Genomic DNA, 18,728 nt, shown 5'->3' on the forward strand with positions numbered 1-18,728 from the left:
TGCTGCCATTGATTTTAACTCTGTTAACTATTGAGAATTATAGTTTTATGTCTTGCTTTACATGACTGATACTGAAACCTTTGCTGCTCCTAGCCTTCAAGTAACATGCTGCTTGTGTTTAACTATACCCTTTAATATTTGGAGTACCACATATTGTTAGGGCTTTGTGAATAATGTGTTTGTGTTTAGTGTTGGTGTTGTGATTCTGCAGCAATATTTATTTCTATATTTATTTCCCTCTGGCATCTTGGGTGTATCCCTTCCTTGTCCATGCTGATGTGTACTTATTTTGTGCAATTTGTAATCTTCTAGTTTCCCCTTCCACCAAGCCTTTTTCCTGTGCCTCCTTGCATGTTATTACTATTAGGGGCATGCCTTGAAAAACCGCTGCAGTAGAACTCCATTCCTTGTACTAACATAGCCCCATTATGTTGGATCCCATATGATTATGCTACTCATTTTCTTTACTTTTTAAAGTAAAGACATTGTTTTTACTTTTTAATAGAATCATTATATTTATTGAAGCATATTTTCCTCAATATAAGCTCAAAAGTACTATTAATTTTCATTCATCTCTAGTGACCTTTCAACAAAGCTTTTTCAAAGACCAAACTATAATTAAAAGGGAAATAATTTCTTCATTACAAAATGATACTTTAAAATAACGTTTATGCACCACAAGATATGTAGCCTACTTTTCTTCTCAACTGATTAAACCTCATACAATGATCTATAAAATATATTCAAGTTTGTAAATTCAGCAAGGGAAATAGCAAATAAAATATCTAGTAGCTTGTTTTGTGACATGTTTGCAGTAAACAAAATGCATCAAGAGGAACATCATGAAGAGTTGATTTTACTGGTACAAAGTAAATTTTACTGGTACAAAGGCTAAATAAAATTCTGTAACAATATCACCCCCGCCCCCGCCCCCAAAATACCCTATCATGAATGTTTTTAGTGGCGGGGGGGGGGGGGACTACAGCATGCCAAGTTGCTGCTCTGCAGTGATTTTGGTAGTAAAACTTTCTGTTTAGTTACAAGGACTACCCTGGTTATTTGGAAATGTGATGCAATCCTGTTGGGTTTTAAAAACTACCAAACTATTCTATTTTATTTTAAGCTCAGATATACACTTTATATTGCCATACAGTTCAGACATCTTAGCACTGTGTCATCATTGGTTTTTGTGTGTGTGTGTTTAGTGGGGGAGGGGGTGCTTAAAGAATAAAATGTTGAAAGCAAATGGGAGGAAAAGCAGCACATTTCATCAGATGTCACCAAAAAACAGACAAAAAAACCCTCCCAACCTACTTTCATATGTAGGGAATTTTGCCTACCCTCCTTCCTTAAAATTACCTAATTCATCTTCCTTTCTACTGTTGCAGGCTGTCCATACAGGCATGAGGGCTTATATCTATAACAAGAGTTCTGTTATTGGCTCTCAGGCAGAGCATTCAGGGATGCGCACGTACTACTTTAGTGCAGATACTCAAGAAGATATGAATGGTTGGATCCGTGCTATGAATCAAGCTGCTCTTATGCAAACACGTTCATCACCAAAGAGGCAAGTTCAGGGATTGTTTGTATTTAGATTTTCATTGTTTGTGTCTCAGATATCAATGCAATGTTGCATTTTAAAAAATATTAATATTAATAGTTTGCATAAAAAATAATTCATATATTAAATCTGAATGATGTTTGCATAAATGACGTATCAGCCTTTAGGCGATGGGACAAAACTAAGAGCTCTGAGGCATCACTTAGCATTGCAGAAGTTTGCTAAGCATTAAGTCTGTACAAAGAGAACTTACTAAAGGTACAGTGTCAACAAATAAAGTGTTGACTTTTAGTGCACATATTTTTTTTTCCCTTAGAGAAACAGGAAATCCAGATCAGCAAGCTGTTCCTCAAGCTAATCATGTGGATGCCTGCAAACAATGTGGAAAGTTAGATTCTGCTGATGCAAAAGGATGTTATAGAAAATCTCCTGAAACCTCTGCATATGATAAGCATGAAGAGATGAGAAAAGCAATAGAAGATGAGCATTATGCTGTCAGGAAGAACATGGTGGAATCAAAAAGGGAGAAATCTAAACATCCATTGATATCGGAGGTTGGCACATTGAATACAGAGTCAAGTCTGTCTCGGTCCCAGAGAGCTCAGCCTGTTGAGAAGAATGGAACACTTTCCAATTCGTTAAATACAAGTCCTGGCCTAGTGGAGCAGAATGGTATCGGTTTATATAAACAAGGATTTGTTTCCAGACCAGCTCAAAAAAAGCAGACACAGAGGAAAAACAATATGGCTCACATAGAGCATTGGGTAAAAGTCCAAAAAGGAGACCCCAAAAGGTTAGTAATAAGCTTAGATGGTCTGTTTTATTGCTTTAAAATGGGTTGCCAGGGCCTTAGCAAGGGAGGGCTGCAAGACGCTGCCAATTTTAGTGGCAACAACAGTTATTAAAAAAAATTAAAGTAGGCTGGGGTGGACAGAAGGGTTTAAACTTCTACACCTGGCTCTGTGCCCTGATAGGGATGCAAATTTCCCATCCTTAGTCATCAGATTGATCATTTGATGAGAAGGGAAGGGTGATAGCCCCTCCTCCTTACCTGATCTGCATGGATCAACTAAGGAAGGAGGTGTGTGTGTGTATTTGCATGCATGATTCTGTGGCTGGGTATGTCCTGTGTGCATGTATGTGAGAGGCTTGGGTGGCCACATCCAACCTTTGCATGTGACTTCCTGGAGGCTTGGCCAAGAGTGAATGTGGCACTTGTACCAAAAACTGTTAGCCACCTCTGCTTTAAACTAACTCACCCACCTCTGGCATGCTAGAGATCATTAGGAAATGGATTGAAATAAAAAATACCAGAATCATAATGCCATTACACAAATCTGTGGTGTGACTGCTCTTGGAATGGCTTCAAACTCCTGTCCAGAAGCCTTCACATATTTGCAAATTTGTGCTAAGCTAAGGTTTCGCTTGGTGTGATGTGCAAAACCAGACCAGTGAAGACTGCTTATAGACTATTATATACTTATCATATATTAGGTCATTCCCCTTTACATAATGCTACAAAAACTAGTGTTGCTGCTTTCTTATTCTGTCAGTTATTCTTTATGGTCAAGATAAAATACTCTTCACAAATAGACCAAACTTTCAGTATGACTCCATATGCATTAGAGTGTTGTTGTTTTTTGCCAAAATCCAGCTTACTTATTTGAATTTCCCTAAGCATTTTATGTAGTATAGTAATTAATCTACATTGTTCATTTTCTTTTTTCTTGGTTACAAAATGCTGTTTCTGTGCAGCCATGCTTCATGACAGATCTTTGTGTATTAGAATAATGGATCCACAATAGTGATAATTGATTAGCACTTTGGGCTAAGATAAAAAGCATGATAACTGTTTGAGATACCAGCAAGATTTGCTGATTAGCTTGAACATTGCAACTGCATGCCACCATTGTGCTCCAAATTACTATATTACTATCATTCAGAAATACTGAGAACAATGCACATCATAAGAGGCCTGATTTTGCAGACTCTGTGTATAGTGAAGCATCTGGTTTTTATTTCCTTACATAATCTCCATGTGTCATTTGAAAAGCTGCTTTTGAGGTAGGTGAGATTTTAGACCAAAGGTGAGAGCCTGTGCAAAGCAATTTATATATTGGAGATTAGTAGCATATCATTGTGTAAGCTAAAACTGATTTTCTTATTCCACTGACTCTTAAAGGGGAGGAGACCCTGTAAAGGCTGGGTAGGGTAAAGTCAGAAGCCCCACCACACTAGGGCCTTTGCTTAAATGTCCCTTTGGTCCTCGACAAAATAAACTTTCGTTCGTGATACATGGTATATATTGGTTTGGTTGAAGCTTAATATTTGAAAAGCAGAGGGCAGCAGTGCCTATTGTGTACAATAAAGAGCCATGGAATTTTTCTTTTGTTTTCAATCAGAAGCAGCTCACCCAGTGGGACAGAGCTGCAGTGCTAGATCCCCGGCCGTAGCGTCACTACGGGAGAGGCTGGGTCTGTGTGAGCACACCAGCAGGTTCTGTGTTGACTCCACTCTTGCAACCTTAGCCCCCCTGCTACATCAACTCTCTCCATTCTGGAAAGCTGCCACATCCCCATGATTGGGAAGTTTTGTTTCTAATAATAAAATAATAATAATAATAATAATAATAATAATAATAATAATAATAATAATAATGATAATACTTTTCAATAGAGCAAAATACAGATGTCAGCAATGCTACCTGTCCCACCAGTTAAGCCTCTTGCCTTTATTAGTAGAACAGAATTCCAAAAATTGCTTGAAAAACATTTGGGAAGGGTTGTTGGGGGGCATTGTGTGTGCTTGTGAGCGAACCAGTAGTGTTGCCAGCTGTCTCTTTTTTGTATTGGTGCTGCCCTATGGACAGTTTAAGAACTATATAGCATTATTATATAAAGGACTATATACAAAAGTCATTAAAGGTCACATTTCTCTCTCTCGCCTTGGTTTGTCATGTAAGTTGTGCCTTAGTATTGTGTTGCTGTTTTTAAAATTATACTAGCAGACGCAAAAATGGAAATTAAATGGATTGAATAAAAAAAACTGCACAGAATGGAAATAGTCGGATATTGTGCTCTGCAAATGCTTGGATAAGAGTTAGCACAGTAGTTCACATGTGTTATAGTAGGTTCTGTAGCATGCTTCTGCTTGTACAACCTCTTGCAGAAGTGGAAGGAAAAAAATCATGTCAAGTTTCACTTTTCCTATGCAATACTTTCAATACTCTCAAGCAAAGGGGATATCTGTCCTCTGCTGAACAGAAGGCAGCTTTTGCATCTGATAGCACGTGTTTGAATTCAACCAAATGTGTGTTATTCCCAACTATTTTATAGCAAACCTCTCAATGTCAAGAAGTAAACTGTTCAGTCTCTCTACCAATAAATAGGTGAGACTAACAGCATTCTCTCTAAAACCAGAAAGATGAAATGGCAGAACAGAGTTCATTCAAAGTATTCATGGAAAGGAATATAGTGAGGCCTTGTAAAACTAGAACTTTTTCACTGACCATCATACATAAAAGTGACAGCGAATTTCATGTTATACAGGCTGGAAAATTGTGAAGGGGTAAAAGGAGTGCCTTAAAGTCCGGTTAAAATGTACAGAGAAATTTGTGCAAAGTTCAAGGAGGAGCTTATTTGTTTTCTGCCAGCTATTCATTCCTCTGTCAGGACTCTGGTCTCACAGTCTCGTATCTTTTATGATTCCGACTAAACATCAGAAATATCTTTCTGATGGTGTGGGCAGTTCAACAGTGGAACAGACTCCCTTGGAAGGTGGTGGACTCACCCTCATGGGAGCTTTTAAGCAGAAGTTGGATGGATGTCCGTCATGGATGCTTTAGTTGATATTGCTGCATTGCAGGGGTTGGACTAATTCATTCATTCATTCATTCATTCATTCATTCATTCATTAAATTTGCATACCACCTTCACCCTTAGCTCTCAAGGTGGTTCACAGCAAGAGAATACAACATCAAAATACAAAATACTTAATAAAAACAAAAACAAAACAAGTCAATAACCCCCTTCCCCTTCCCCTCTCAGAGTCTCTTCCAGCTCTACAATTATATGGTCCTTTGTCTTCCATCCGTTTAGTTCTAACACTTAACTGATGGGCACCCTTCACAGCATGAGCATGATGAGCTTATGCTACCCAACAGCTACTTGGTTGATGCAGTCCAAGTGTTTCCAGTCCTTGCTTGTTTTCTTCCAAGAAAAAAGTGAGAATGATTTTTAATGTTAGCTTGGCAAAAGGCCCAGTAAAGTCATTTGATGCATTAAATCAATAGCTCCTTAATTGTGCAACAGATGAGACTACTTATGTGACATGATGGTTTCCTGTTAAATTGGCTGCTCAGGCTTTAAGCTACTTTTGTCATGAAGCATAATTAATCTTGTCATGAAGCCAGGTAGTCAAGTGGTGTAGAACCTTGGGAGAATCTGCTTGTTTTTTTGCTGAGAATATTATTTTACAAATAACTCCCTGAGGATAGAGACATTTTTAGCAAATGATAATGTATCAGAAACATCCTTTCTGTTTCCACAAAATGCATGTATGTTTACTGAACATATCTTGTTGAAAGCTTCCTTTTTTCAACTGCAGGTAATTGTTTTCTTTGGGATAAAGCAGGGGTTTCCAGCCTACGGTCCATGGACCACAAGTGGTCTGCAAGCTGCATTCAAGTGGCTGTGGCATGTCCATGTTAAATAATCATATTTATTTTAATTGTGTTTTTATCGCTTCTTTCATTCTTTTATCTATTTTGTTACAATTTGAATTATTTGGAATACAAATCGTAATGCAATAGAATACAATAAATAAAATAATTCATGAAAATACAATTACAAATCATACAGCATCTAGCACATCACATTTGCTGCAACAGACAGAAAATCATTAAGTGCTCTGCCAAGACAGTCAGCAAGTGCTGGTGGGAACCCTTAGGATAAACAAATAACATTTTGTTTAATAGCATGCTCCACCTAGTGGTCAACATGTTGCTAAGGAAACTGTCTCAGGTTTGAGACAGAGAGTTTTTAAGAAGAGCTGAGTAACTTGCTTCACATGGTGCAAACACACTTTTTAAAATCCAAATTTTGCCTGCAGATTTTGCAGGGTTTTGAACATGATAAAACAGAGGCAAAAGTAGCCTGAGTAAGTACACCATGAAAGGGCATCACTCTTTCAAATGGCTGTCAACTCTGAAAAAATTGTTAAAGGCTATTGTGGCCTATGAGATTCTACACATACTTGTTTGCTTCAATTAAATAAAGGAATTCTAAAGTTGGATTTTGTGAAACCTTGACTTTAATAATAGCTGCATTCTCATTTAATACTTAATGAAACAATTTTTCTCAAACAGTCTTGGATCTGATCAGTCCCTTATTCGCCAAGTGCCCAGTCATTCCATATCTTTTCCTGAGAATTATCATACCTTGCCAAAGAATACCAGGCAGCCTTCAGGAAGTTCACCGCCCTCAAACCGCAATCTGCCAAGTGACTACAAGTATGCTCAAGACCGGGTTAGCCACTTGAAGATGTCCCATGATGAGAGACGAGCTAACAAAGATGGTACTGTGTGGCAGCTGTATGAGTGGCAACAGAGACAGCAGTTTAAACATGGCAGTCCCACAGCACCTATTTATTTTGGTTCTCCAGACTTTACAGACCGTGGTAAGGGAAGAAGTTCATTAGATGTTCCACGTTCAGTTTCTGTTCCCCCATCTCCTTCTGATATACCACCACCTGGGCCCCCTAAAATTTTTCCACCTCGAAGACCACACACTCCTGCAGAAAGGGTTACTGTCAAACCATCTGATGAGAGACCAATGATAGATGTTCCTTTTGCTGGATCACCCATGAAGATTCGAAGTCAAACTATAAAAGTGAGTAAATTTTACTGATATATTTTTCAGACTTTACTGATGAGGTGTAATAGAATTACCTTGCAACGTTTCTAAGTACTAACCTTTAGATTATTTTATCAATGTTCACTGTCAATATTCTTACATTATCCACTGAAACTTGTATTTTCAAAGCCAGGATTTATGTCCTCAGTGCTTGGCCAGTTGCAGGTTGAGCAAAATTTGTTTCAAAAAGACACATGATGCCCTGGCCAGGTGAAGTGAATGAGATAAATTTATATGGTTGGATTCAGGAGGCCAAGGCATTTAGTTTCCACTGAAATCAGTAGGAACTAAATTAATCATGGGTAACTTCATATTGGTTTCAGTGCAACCTAAGTGCAACTAAATTAGTCTGGTTCTAACCCTTTAAGTTTAAAAGGTTATATTTTTCTATGTAAAAAATCATGAGGAAAAATGTCTTTTGGAGGTAAAGCAGCATAAATATGACACTGTAGATCATATATTATTGTAGGCTTTATACTGAGAGACCCAGAGACTGGTAAGTCACCACAGGCACAAAGATTAATTCCCTGGCTCCAGGAGATACCATCCTATATATCTCTTGGAAGTCTGTCCATTGTGCCCACTTAGGTGACCCTGTTTGTTCCTCTTTTTATGCCCTTTAACTAAACCCTGCTTCGTGCATTATTCACATGACAGCAGGGGAGGGCTTACATAACTATAGCATAGAAAGCTGCCTTATTTCGAGTCAGATTATTTGTTCATCTAGCTCAGTATTGGCTGCATCAAATGGCAATTTAAGTCAATCCACCTCGATGCAAGGGTGGGAGGTGTGAATTTGAAGGGTTTAAGAAAAGAAAATTCCATTTTAAATTACTCTTTAATACTGCCTTTCCATTTATACAGAACTCAGCACACGTAGATAGGCGTTCCATGCCTACAATGGGATATATGACCCATACTGTAAGTGCTCCAAGTTTGCATGGGAAATCGGTACGTATAAGCATTTCTAGTTTCCTTCCCCTTCTATGTACCAGCTGAATTTACTAGAACTTCTAAGGATGTCTGAGTCCAAAACACTCTTTATTGATTTTTCATGTCTTGTTAACGGAATCAAGTAACTTGAACTTCCTGGCTCTAAATGTGGCCTACGCTCAACTGCCATTGAAGTCATTATAAGCAGAACTGTTCGTGGAATTTGCTTTTGTGTTTTATGACATTAAAGTACAATATTCCAATCAAAGACAAAAATACAAACTGGTTGCTTAACTGTGTCAAATATACATTTTCTGGGCACCTTAGGTGAAGAATTATAGCTACAGTGACTCTCCCTGAAAACTGCTAATTTCCTCTTTACAATGTGTCCAAATACCTACAGCCTGAAGAGCTAACATTGCTTCTCATTCGATTAAGGAGACATCAGGCTAAGTTGGCTAGTATACGAAATTACACAATCGCCCAATTACTACAGCACTTGCCAACTAATTCCTCTTACCAGGTCAGCTGCTGATTGGCTCATTTGTGCTGTATATGATATTCTGTGACTCTGCAAGTGCTTCACTGGTACCATGCTCAAGTCTGTGCTTTCTTGCCCATTCTTCAGTATGTTCAAGTCCCCAGTTCATTCATAGTTTTACTTTGCTCTGGCATGTGCTGGAGATTGTAAGCATTTTTTTAACTATAGGATGCTGTTGCATATGAATAACTGCTATTATTTTGCTTTGATGTTCGTTTTTGTGATTGTTGCCTTAAAAATCCGTTCAAGAGGCAAGCTTACTAACTTGCAGATGTATTAATTTTGGCTGAAAAAAGTAAGCTTTTCCACTCATTCTTGATGGAAGTGGCTTAATTCACCACATGCTGCTTGTCCCTCCCCCCTTCAAACTGAAATATATTGAGGAACTAGAGAGGGTATCTGTATTGGCTCAGCATTGTGTCAGCTATTTGTGTGTCCATTAGTTTATCATAATCTAGTTGTCTTTTTGCACCATATACCAGTAACAATCAAAGGCAGCAGTATAAGAATAACTCTACTTTGAATGAATAATTATCAGATTTGATAGTTTTAAGCTAGGAGCTTTAGTTTGTAGTTTAGGATAAAATTATTTGTGTTACAAAGATGTGCCTCATGGAGCATGAAATATTAGTTGTCTCTGTATATTATTTGAAAACTAAAACTAAAAATATTTTGTCCATCAGTTACACTAATTAGATGAAAGTGATAGATACATTCATAAATTTTTTTAAAACAAACAATTAATACTTCTATCAAGGAAAAATTTTACATGGTGAATTTAATGAAGATGTTTTCATATCTTCCTCATAAAAAGGTCTTGATAATTTAAAATAATTTTAAATGTACAAGTGATTTTGATAGCCCTGCATGTTAGCTAACTGCGTAGAAAGGAAAATAATCTGTGATCTTGATGTTTGTAAGGTTGATGAAGATGATGTGCTGCCATTGATGCACTGTATTCATTTGTCATTCAACCATAAACACCAGTGTGTTAATGATAAGTCTTCCTAGATAGCTATTTTATCATGTATATATGCTTTTGCAGAAGTTCCCAGAAGTACTTGCTAGTTAGTTATAGAATCCAGTATTGCAATAGATTGTTCTATATTCTTTTTATGTACTTCCATTTGCAGGCTGATGATACCTACATCCAGCTGAAGAAAGATCTTGAATATTTGGATTTGAAGGTAAAACATGTTCGTATAAAATATTCCAGTATTTTACAGTTGATCTATCCTCTATATACAACCTTCATTAGTGTATTTATGTTATAGTATCAGTTATCAATCCTTCGATATTCTGATTTCTTTTTTCTGTAACTGGAGTAAATTTTAAACATAAAATACACTGGATAGACAGTATAACATGACATCAAAACAGCCTCTTTATTTTGGAGAAAATCAGAGAGCCTCATGCACTACCTGAAGGCACATCCACTCATGCAAGGAAATGTATTCTTGCCAGTTCCCCCTTCTACTGCCACCCCCCCCCGTCACAACATATTTGTGCCAGGGGCTCAATATTATCAGCTGCTAATAAACAGATGGTAGTGCTTGCTTCTTACTCTTTAATTCTATTTCTGCTAAAAACTGCCTGTTTTACTAATAATTATTTATTCACTTATTTGTTTACAATATTTGTATTACCTTATTTGCTATCAATTCCAAAGTCAGCTCCTAATAACGCAAAACACTAACAATGTAGTTCACATTAATAATAAAATATAAATGCCAGCATTAAAATACTTCATTAAAAATGGCAGCAACAGTAAAACTATCAACAACAAAAAAGCAAAGCAAATAAAAAGCACCAATTTGACAAATGTTTATCATGACATTCGGGTACCTTCAATAGTTTGGTTTAGGAGTAGGAATCAAAATTAAATATAACAATGTTAACTAGAGTTAAATGTGAATGCAGATACATGTTAATAATACTGTAATGTTTTACATGTTTAATCAGAAATCAGAGTGCTTATATTTAATGATGCTTACTCCCAGATTAGGGACGCCGGTGGCGCTGTGGGTAAAAGCCTCAGCGCCCAGGGCTTGCCGATCGAAAGGTCGCCGGTTCGAATCCCCGTGGCGGGGTGCGCTCCCGTCACTCGGTCCCAGCGCCTTCCAACCTAGCAATTCAAAAGCACCTCCGGGTGCAAGTAGATAAATAGGGACCGCTTACCAGCGGGAAGGTATACGGCGTTCCGTGTGCTGCGCTGGCTCGCCAGATGCAGCTTCGTCACGCTGGCCACGTGACCCGGAAGTGTCTCCAGACAGCGCTGGCCCTTGGCCTCTTAAGTGAGATGGGCGCACAACCCTAGAGTCTGTCAAGACTGGCCCGTACGGGCAGGGGTACCTTTACCTTTACCTTTTACTCCCAGATATGCGTGCAATTTATGCACTCACCTTAATTCTATTAGGACAGAAAAACAGAAATAAGTTTCTGAACATACCTTAACCTAGGCTATGTTTTCTGTTAGGAAATGTTTCCAAAGCAAATCTTTGGGGAGATGTGATTTCCTGATACTAAAAATAAAGGCTGTGGTTTGTGAAACAACACAACTGTCATTTGAAGCTATTTGTTTGCAATATGCTCCGTACAGACCTAATTAAAACCCACAGTTAAGGGTGGCAGGGTAAAATTGTTTGCAAAGGGGAAGAATATAGAAAATAGAAAAGGCACATGCCTATAGCCTGTTATTAGTTCCCTAACCATAGTTCAAATGTAGCATTGTATCTGGGAACATAGTCATAATGATATTTGCCCCTGGTCAGAGCAGATGGAGCCCCCAAAGCAATACATTTTCTTAGAGTTTCTGGACTGCACATAAAAAACAAAGACATATTTGAAAGGTTTATTTTTAAAAAGTATTCCAAGATAGAAGGTTCCATTTTGAAGTTGTTGTTCTCTGCTTGAAGGTAAGTGGATGAGACATAGCTTTTTATTTTTTAAAAAAATACAGTTCAACAATACGATATGAAAGAAACAAAAACATAACATATATGAATTAAGCAGAACAAAACAGATACAGCAGCAGTTAACTAAATAGTGTTTAAAGGTAGTAGGAAAACATTTCCAAATTTATTCTCACCAAAAAATTGTGTAAGTGTAAACAAAACAGATTTAACTTGGTGCTCAAAAGACAGCAGAGTAGATGCTATACAGATGTTTCTGGAGAAGAGTATTTTATAGAGGTAATCCTTGGTAGCTTCCTATTTAATCTGTAGACATGAGCCATTAACACCCAGAGAAACTTCACCCAACAATTAAATTCATACCTGAGAAGGCAGTCCTTTAGATCTTGGTCTTTGACCACATAGTGTTCTGTGGATCAACAGTATTTTGAATTGTGCCCAGAAACAAACTGAAACCCAGTAAAGATGTTTAAGTACTGAAATAATATGTTTGGTATAAGTCTCAGTTAATAAACTGATTCATTTTCCGGACCATTTAAAGTTCTGAAAATGGTATTTATGGCCAGATATACTTTTCATCAATTCCTGCTGGTGTGGCTGCATCACCTTCCACGAAAAGCTTATCTTGCCACAGTCATCTATGCATTGTAAACCTCCAGGCTGGATCACTGCAGTGTGCTCTGTGTTAAGGATGTCTCCAAAAATCCTGAATACCTAAAAATCCTAACATATCCATACTATTGTGTCTCTCAAGTAGAAAGCAGATAGGCTCAGGAAAACCATGTCTGAATGATAACAGATTGTAATGATCTGATTTAGACGACCATTACTTTTCTAGTGCAACCTCATACATTACCACTCAGAAATAAGTTGTATTGAGTTCCATGGAACCTGCTCCCATGGAAGTAAGCATAGGATTGCAGTCTTAAATTCTAAAGAAAGTTAATGTTAAATATCTAACATTCACCTCTTTAAAATATTCTATATATTTTGTATGTGTATATATATTGGCTAGCATAGGCAGCATTTCATGTAACATGCAGTTATTCCGATGATGGAATATCAAGGTAACTGTTGAGTCTTGTAATGGTTCTTGTTTTCTGTGTTTATGAATTAGGTACAGTCAGTGCTTTTTTCTGGGGGTACACAGGGGTACGCATACCCCTAAACATTTTGTGAATCTAAGTCATTGAGGGTCAGTATTTCAATATGAGTAGGTAAATGAGAGTACCCCTAAACATTTTTTAAGAAAAAAAGCACTGGGTATGGTATGTTTTGAAGAATGTTGCTTTAAAAGCAGCTGCAGCATGAGTGATCCTGTAAAAGTTAAGTTTATAGTTCCTTGGTAGCCACTAATTTTTGTTGGTGGAGTTTGAAATAATGCTTTGGATGATATGCTGCATAGAATAAATTCAGTTCCTACTTTGTGACCAACACTTGACAATATTAAAGACACGAAGGTGAAGGAATTAATGTATATGCAGCCAATCAAGATGTCATAGAATGCTGGATGGGAAGTCAAATAGAATTACTGTATAAGAATAGAAAAAAGGTATAAGTGTAAAACCTGAAAACTTTTTTAAAAAATAAAAAAATAAATAAGAATAAATTCAGCTCCTAAATCAAGGCAAATTCAAGTTAGCCTGAGATACTCTCTTGAGCTGTTAATCTGAGGCTTGCCTGCTGTATATTGTCATCACAGCAGTATCCAAGCACTCAGAATGTAGAAGAGGAAGGGAAAAGGAAGTAGAATATATAAGTAAATTACCTACAAATAATCTAGAGAGGCTGCAATCACATTTTATCTGCAACAATATCCTTCAGGTTTGGATGGCATGCACCCCATGGCAGTCCTCTTGCTGCTGAAGGGATCCTGGGGTGATCTGGGCTTTGATATGGTGCCATATTCTCCAAGGCTAATAATTCTTCCTTCCAGGATCCTTTCAGTGATGAAGGGCCACCAAAAGGGTCATTTGAAGAGGAAGACTAGCCTTAGAAGCCCTGAGAGTCCAGTTCCCTTTCTCACCTTTGCATTCAGTCTGTAGGGATTGTGGCCATCTGCTGCCTTTCAGCCTGTCCTTCTTTCATCCTCTCCCTCTGCAAGTTTTGGATATTTGGAGGAAGGAAGAGGGAGTCCCCAATATTTGTTTGTAATGGTAGTAGGATTTATGTTTTGTTGCTAAAGATTCTGTGCTTCCATGCCTTCCCAATGTTTAGACACAAGGACATAAATAATGCACACAAATCATGTTCCACACAAATAATGCACACAAATCATGTTTTCTTTATTCATTCATTGGAGGAGGTTAGTAGATAAACCTAATGCCTTGAATTTCTTAACTGTTATTCTAGCAATCAGAACATACTGAAGGCTGTTTCATATTAGGCATATATAGCTAGAATTTTTTCTATAAACAAACAGTGTAGGAGACTGATCAGTACATTTTTTTATTTTGAGTCCCTAGTTTGTATTGTATTTGAAAGTTACAGAAAATCACCACTTATTACTTCCATTGTGAGCATCAGAACATAAGAGCTTGATGGATCTACAGTTGTCTAGCTTCTTGTTCTCACAGTGGCCAACCAGATTCAAGCAGGAGTTGAGCAAAAGAGCACACTCTCTGGTTTATAGCGACTGGTATTCAGAATCATAGTACTTCCTTTGACCATGAAAGCAGAGAATAGCTTCCATCGTGTCTAATAGACATTGATAGACTTATCTAAGAATTTTGTCTAAGCCTCTTCTAAAGCCAACCAAGTTGATGACTATCACTGCGAGCTCCAGAGTTAAGTACGTGCTATGTGAAGAAATCCTTTCTTTTATGTGTCCTGAATCTTCCAATATTCAGCTTCCTTGGATGTCCATGAGTTCCAAGGTTATTTGTGAGAGAGAAACTTTTCTCTCTTCACTTTCTCCATGCCATTCATAATTTTATAAACTTCAACCGTGTCACTGCTTATTCACCTTTTTCTAAAGTCCCATGTAGTGCAACCTTTTCTCTTGGGGGAGCTGCTCCATCTCCTTGATCTTTTTGGTTGCCCTTTTCTGAACCTTTTCCAACACTGCAATATCATTTTTGAGGTGAGGAGACAAGAACTGTACACAGTATTCCAAAGGCAGTCACAGCATAGATCTGTATTATGATATCAGTTTTATTTTCAATTCATTTCCTAATGATCCCTACCTTGGAATTTGCCTTTTTCACAGCTGCCACACACTGGATAGACATCTTCATTGAGCTATCGACTATGACCCCAAGGTCTTGTTCCTGGTCATTCACTACCAGTTCAGACCACATAAGTGTAGATGTGAAATAAATATTTTTTGCTGCAAAGAATCTTTGGAGCATTTACATTGATTTGCATTTTCCATTTTGACACCCATTCATTCAGTTTGGAGATGTCCTTTTGGAGCTCTTCACAATCTGTTTTTGTTTCAATAACCCTGACTTACTTAGTATCATCAGCAAACTTGGGAAAAGAGCACATGAGAAGCAAAATATGCTTTTACATCTCCCTCCCCCCCACCTGTCCCTCCCGCCACTCCAGTTTCTAAGAAATGTGTGTTAGTCAACTAACTGTATGGAGTGTTGAACTGCAGCAAGGAGAAGTCATGCTACTAAAAATAATAGTGTACATATATTTTTATTTTTCTGTTTTGTTGTATATTGGCTTCTAGTGTTAACTTTCCCTCTATAACAAGATATGTATTAAAATTTTGTTTGAAACAGATAAAAAATAATGGACCTCTGATCAACATGGTTTACAAAGTTCTAAAGAGCTCAGCACAAGGGTTACTATCCAGTATAAATGTAAGAGTGCCTGTAACGGAAATGTAACCATTCCATTGCTTTCTTCAATGGCAGTCAATGTTTAAATGGCTAAGCATCCACAGGTGTCCCATGATACATACGACACCACAGCTTTCTGCAAGATGTGTGTTTTTGGAGGCTTTGTGCAATATTATGGCTGGCACAGTACTGCTTGATTTCATTTTCTCATGTGTTGGAAACTAGTGGTGGTGATTCCATTTTTATAATTATGAAAATACAGAAGCATGCCAATTTTGTTTTGATTTTGCTGCTTTGACAATGAGTTGATTTTACGTGTACTGTTATATGATATAATTGCATATTTTTTCCTTGGCTCACTGTGCACTGTATACCTTTTAGATTTCAGATCAGTTCCCTTGCTTGCATATTTGTTGTTATACTTATTACTTACATTCTGTTATACCAATATATAGTATGTGTTGCTTATCTTAGAAAGTTTTAAATCTACACAATATTCTAGGTGGCAGTTTAAAAGGAAATGGTGCTTTACTGCAAAAAAAACCAACAAAACCTAAATCTAAATATTGCCAAAAGGCAATAAGCCCTCCTGTATTTGATTATTTGGTTTCCATTTTATCAGTTTACAATGATGGGAACTTGAAGATGGAGCTGTGACAAATAGTCATGAATGGTAAATAGAACTAATAATAGTACTAATATTAATTCCAGCTTTTTTATAGCGCCTTCTGAATGTTCAAAGGCTTCACATACATTTTTCTCAGTAAGCTTTGTAACGATCTTATACAGAAAGTCAGAATTATTACACCACCTTGCAGTCACATAGCTGCAGCTGAAACAGTACCTTTTCTAAGGCTACCTAGTGTAATAATGCACAAGGTGAGTTTTGAACAATACATTTTCTGGCTGACTACTTGTTCTTGTTATAATAACTACTGTCTTCTGCCTCAAGAGTTAAATATCATTTTCATATCCTTTGGGTAAATTATGATGGCTTGGCCCCTGAGGTGATTTCATGTGGTGAAAATAAAAATATATTTCCGTTGTAAAAAAAAAACCCCAGTAACATTCATTATTACATTTCTTGTTTGGGTTTTGTATGTAGCATTCGTGTACATGGGTGCATGTGCTGAGTAACTGGGGAACACTTCTAGTAGCACCAGATTTGTTACAGGTGACGTGTGAGGAACCTCAGACCTGGGATTGAATGCTTCCCTCCAGGCCCTCATATCTGACCCTTGGAAGTCTCCTCCAGCCACACCCCTCACTGGCCCTGCTTCACGCCCCAAGTGTTTTGTGTGGCTGGAATGTGTTCTTGAACTCTGATAATGCCTCTTGCTTGCCTGGATGGGTGATAAAGAGATTGCCGGGAGGAGGGGGCGGGGCATGGGGCTAGCTTAGTGTACCGATATAAAATTAACATTCATTGTTCCATTCGCTTTTGCCTCTAGTCCTGCTCATCCCTGCATGTCTCCCTTTAAATGTTGGCCAGAAGGGAATGCATCCCTTAGACTAGGGCTATAGGGCTATAACCATGTTATAGGCCAAACATATACAGTGGTACCTCGGTTTAAGAACAGCCCTGTTTATGAACTATTCGATTTACGAACTCTGCAAAACTGGAAGTAGTGTCCCAGTTTGTGAACTTTACCTCGGTCTAAGAACGGAAGCCGAACGGTGGAAGGGCACCAGCGGCAAGAAACCTCATTAGGGAAAGCGCGTCTTGGTTTAAGAACTGTTTCGGTTTAAGAACTGACTTCCATAACAGATTAAGTTTGTAAACCAAGGTACCACTGTATTCTATTCACTTGAGAATTTTGTCTGATCTATTAGGATGGTTGCACATTCCACTCCTGTCTCTACTAAACCCCCCCCCCCCACTTTTCTGTGGGTCTGCTCACAATGCTGGGTCCATCCATCCATTCATCGCATCCATCCATTGCTCTTTTTATCCTGTATAGTGCAGGAACGTAACACCTTATAGGGTCAGTATTTCTCTTCCAGCTACCAGCAGCATATTGCAGGTGAACATTTTTTGCATAAGGAAGTTTATCATTTGGAACCCAACCAAATTTGAAAGAATTGTTGTGCATGTGGATCCTCCCTGAAACACTTTGGATCAGGGTCAATATATCAGGCTGCTATACCAGCAAAGAACTGGTGACATTCATGGGTATTAAAAAAATTTAAAACAATGTGTTTTTGAAAAAAGCCCAAGAAACCTAACCTTTGAAATAGAACCACGGATGTTTAATTTTCAGCATTAAGAAATCAAAGAATTAGTGCTGGGAGGATGCAATCCAGCAAAATCTGCTGTGCTGTGTTAATATAAAATGGATTTCTTTAGAAATTTTGTATAAGAATCATAGAATGCATGAAGATATAAATAATGCTGACTTTGCCCCGTTTGTTAAGAATTCACATTGCTGCTATAAAACTTTAAAAGGTAAATTAAACAACCATATTTTAAAAGATCCCAAATTTTATATAAGATATTTGTAATACTAGTAGTGTAGGCAACATCACCATATGGGGATATATCTGCGGTGAAGAATCTGCTCCTTCCTAAGCCCTACCAGGCTTGTGCTGGCTGCCCACGGGAGATGATAGTGGGTGGCTTCTTTCTTTTCCCCTCCCTTCATTTTGCTATTAAAAAACAAACAAAACAAAAATTTCTATTGGTTTCAATGGGCAGGAAAATAACTGTGGTAGCTTCAGGGCTGGTGTAGTTTTTCTGTCTTATTGGGAGAATGGGAAATCTGTAGATCCTATGTGTCCAAGGCCTCTTGGATCTGTCTCAATAAGCTCTTTTCTTCTCCTACTACTGTCAAAGTAATGGCGACAGACCTTGCTGCTGCTGCTGCACTAAGGAGATCTCTGGTTGCAGTCCTTCTCCTCCATCTGCAGACTACCCTCTAGGTCCACAGCATCCAGAGGCCCTTCTGCTGCCTCCCAAGGAGCTTAGATTCCTCCTTAAATAATCTTAAAATATAGAGGGAATTAGTAAAGTTTTCGCCAGATCGTTTTTGTTTATGACCAACTTTTAATTTTACTTTCAAATCTTTATTTTTATTTTTT

The 18,728-nt window shown here is 37.8% G+C and overlaps 1 protein-coding gene and 1 long non-coding RNA gene across 36 annotated transcripts in view; one reads left to right on the forward strand and one right to left on the reverse strand.

The window, feature by feature from the left end:
- PLEKHA7 (pleckstrin homology domain containing A7) overlaps positions 1 to 18,728 on the forward strand; it is a 155,530-nt gene that overhangs the window by 106,436 nt on the left and 30,366 nt on the right. For 15 of the 35 annotated variants that reach the window (XR_014515363.1, XR_014515365.1, XR_014515366.1 and 12 more), the window contains 5 exons: positions 1,389 to 1,567; positions 1,878 to 2,354; positions 6,927 to 7,449; positions 8,338 to 8,424; positions 10,081 to 10,134. Coding sequence is in view for 27 of the 35 variants with exons in the window: in XM_083458271.1 (XP_083314397.1) it covers positions 1,389 to 1,567; positions 1,878 to 2,354; positions 6,927 to 7,449; positions 8,338 to 8,424; positions 10,081 to 10,134 (1,320 nt within the window). In the remaining 8 variants the exon portion in view is untranslated. Of the gene's footprint in view, positions 1 to 1,388; positions 1,568 to 1,877; positions 2,355 to 6,926; positions 7,450 to 8,337; positions 8,425 to 8,809; positions 8,930 to 10,080; positions 10,135 to 18,728 lie in introns of all 35 variants that reach the window. The other 20 variants (XR_014515362.1, XM_083458255.1, XM_083458276.1 and 17 more) reach the window with 3 other exon arrangements.
- LOC310666169 lies at positions 8,146 to 18,723 on the reverse strand. Its single transcript, XR_014505786.1, has 3 exons — positions 14,444 to 18,723; positions 11,312 to 14,224; positions 8,146 to 10,936 (listed from the first exon to the last, which is right to left on the reverse strand). It is a non-coding gene; the product is annotated as an uncharacterized lncRNA (long non-coding RNA).

Source organism: Podarcis tiliguerta (genome assembly GCF_965153285.1).
Source record: "Podarcis tiliguerta genome assembly, chromosome: 1".
NCBI classification, from domain to species: Eukaryota; Metazoa; Chordata; class Lepidosauria; order Squamata; family Lacertidae; genus Podarcis; species Podarcis tiliguerta.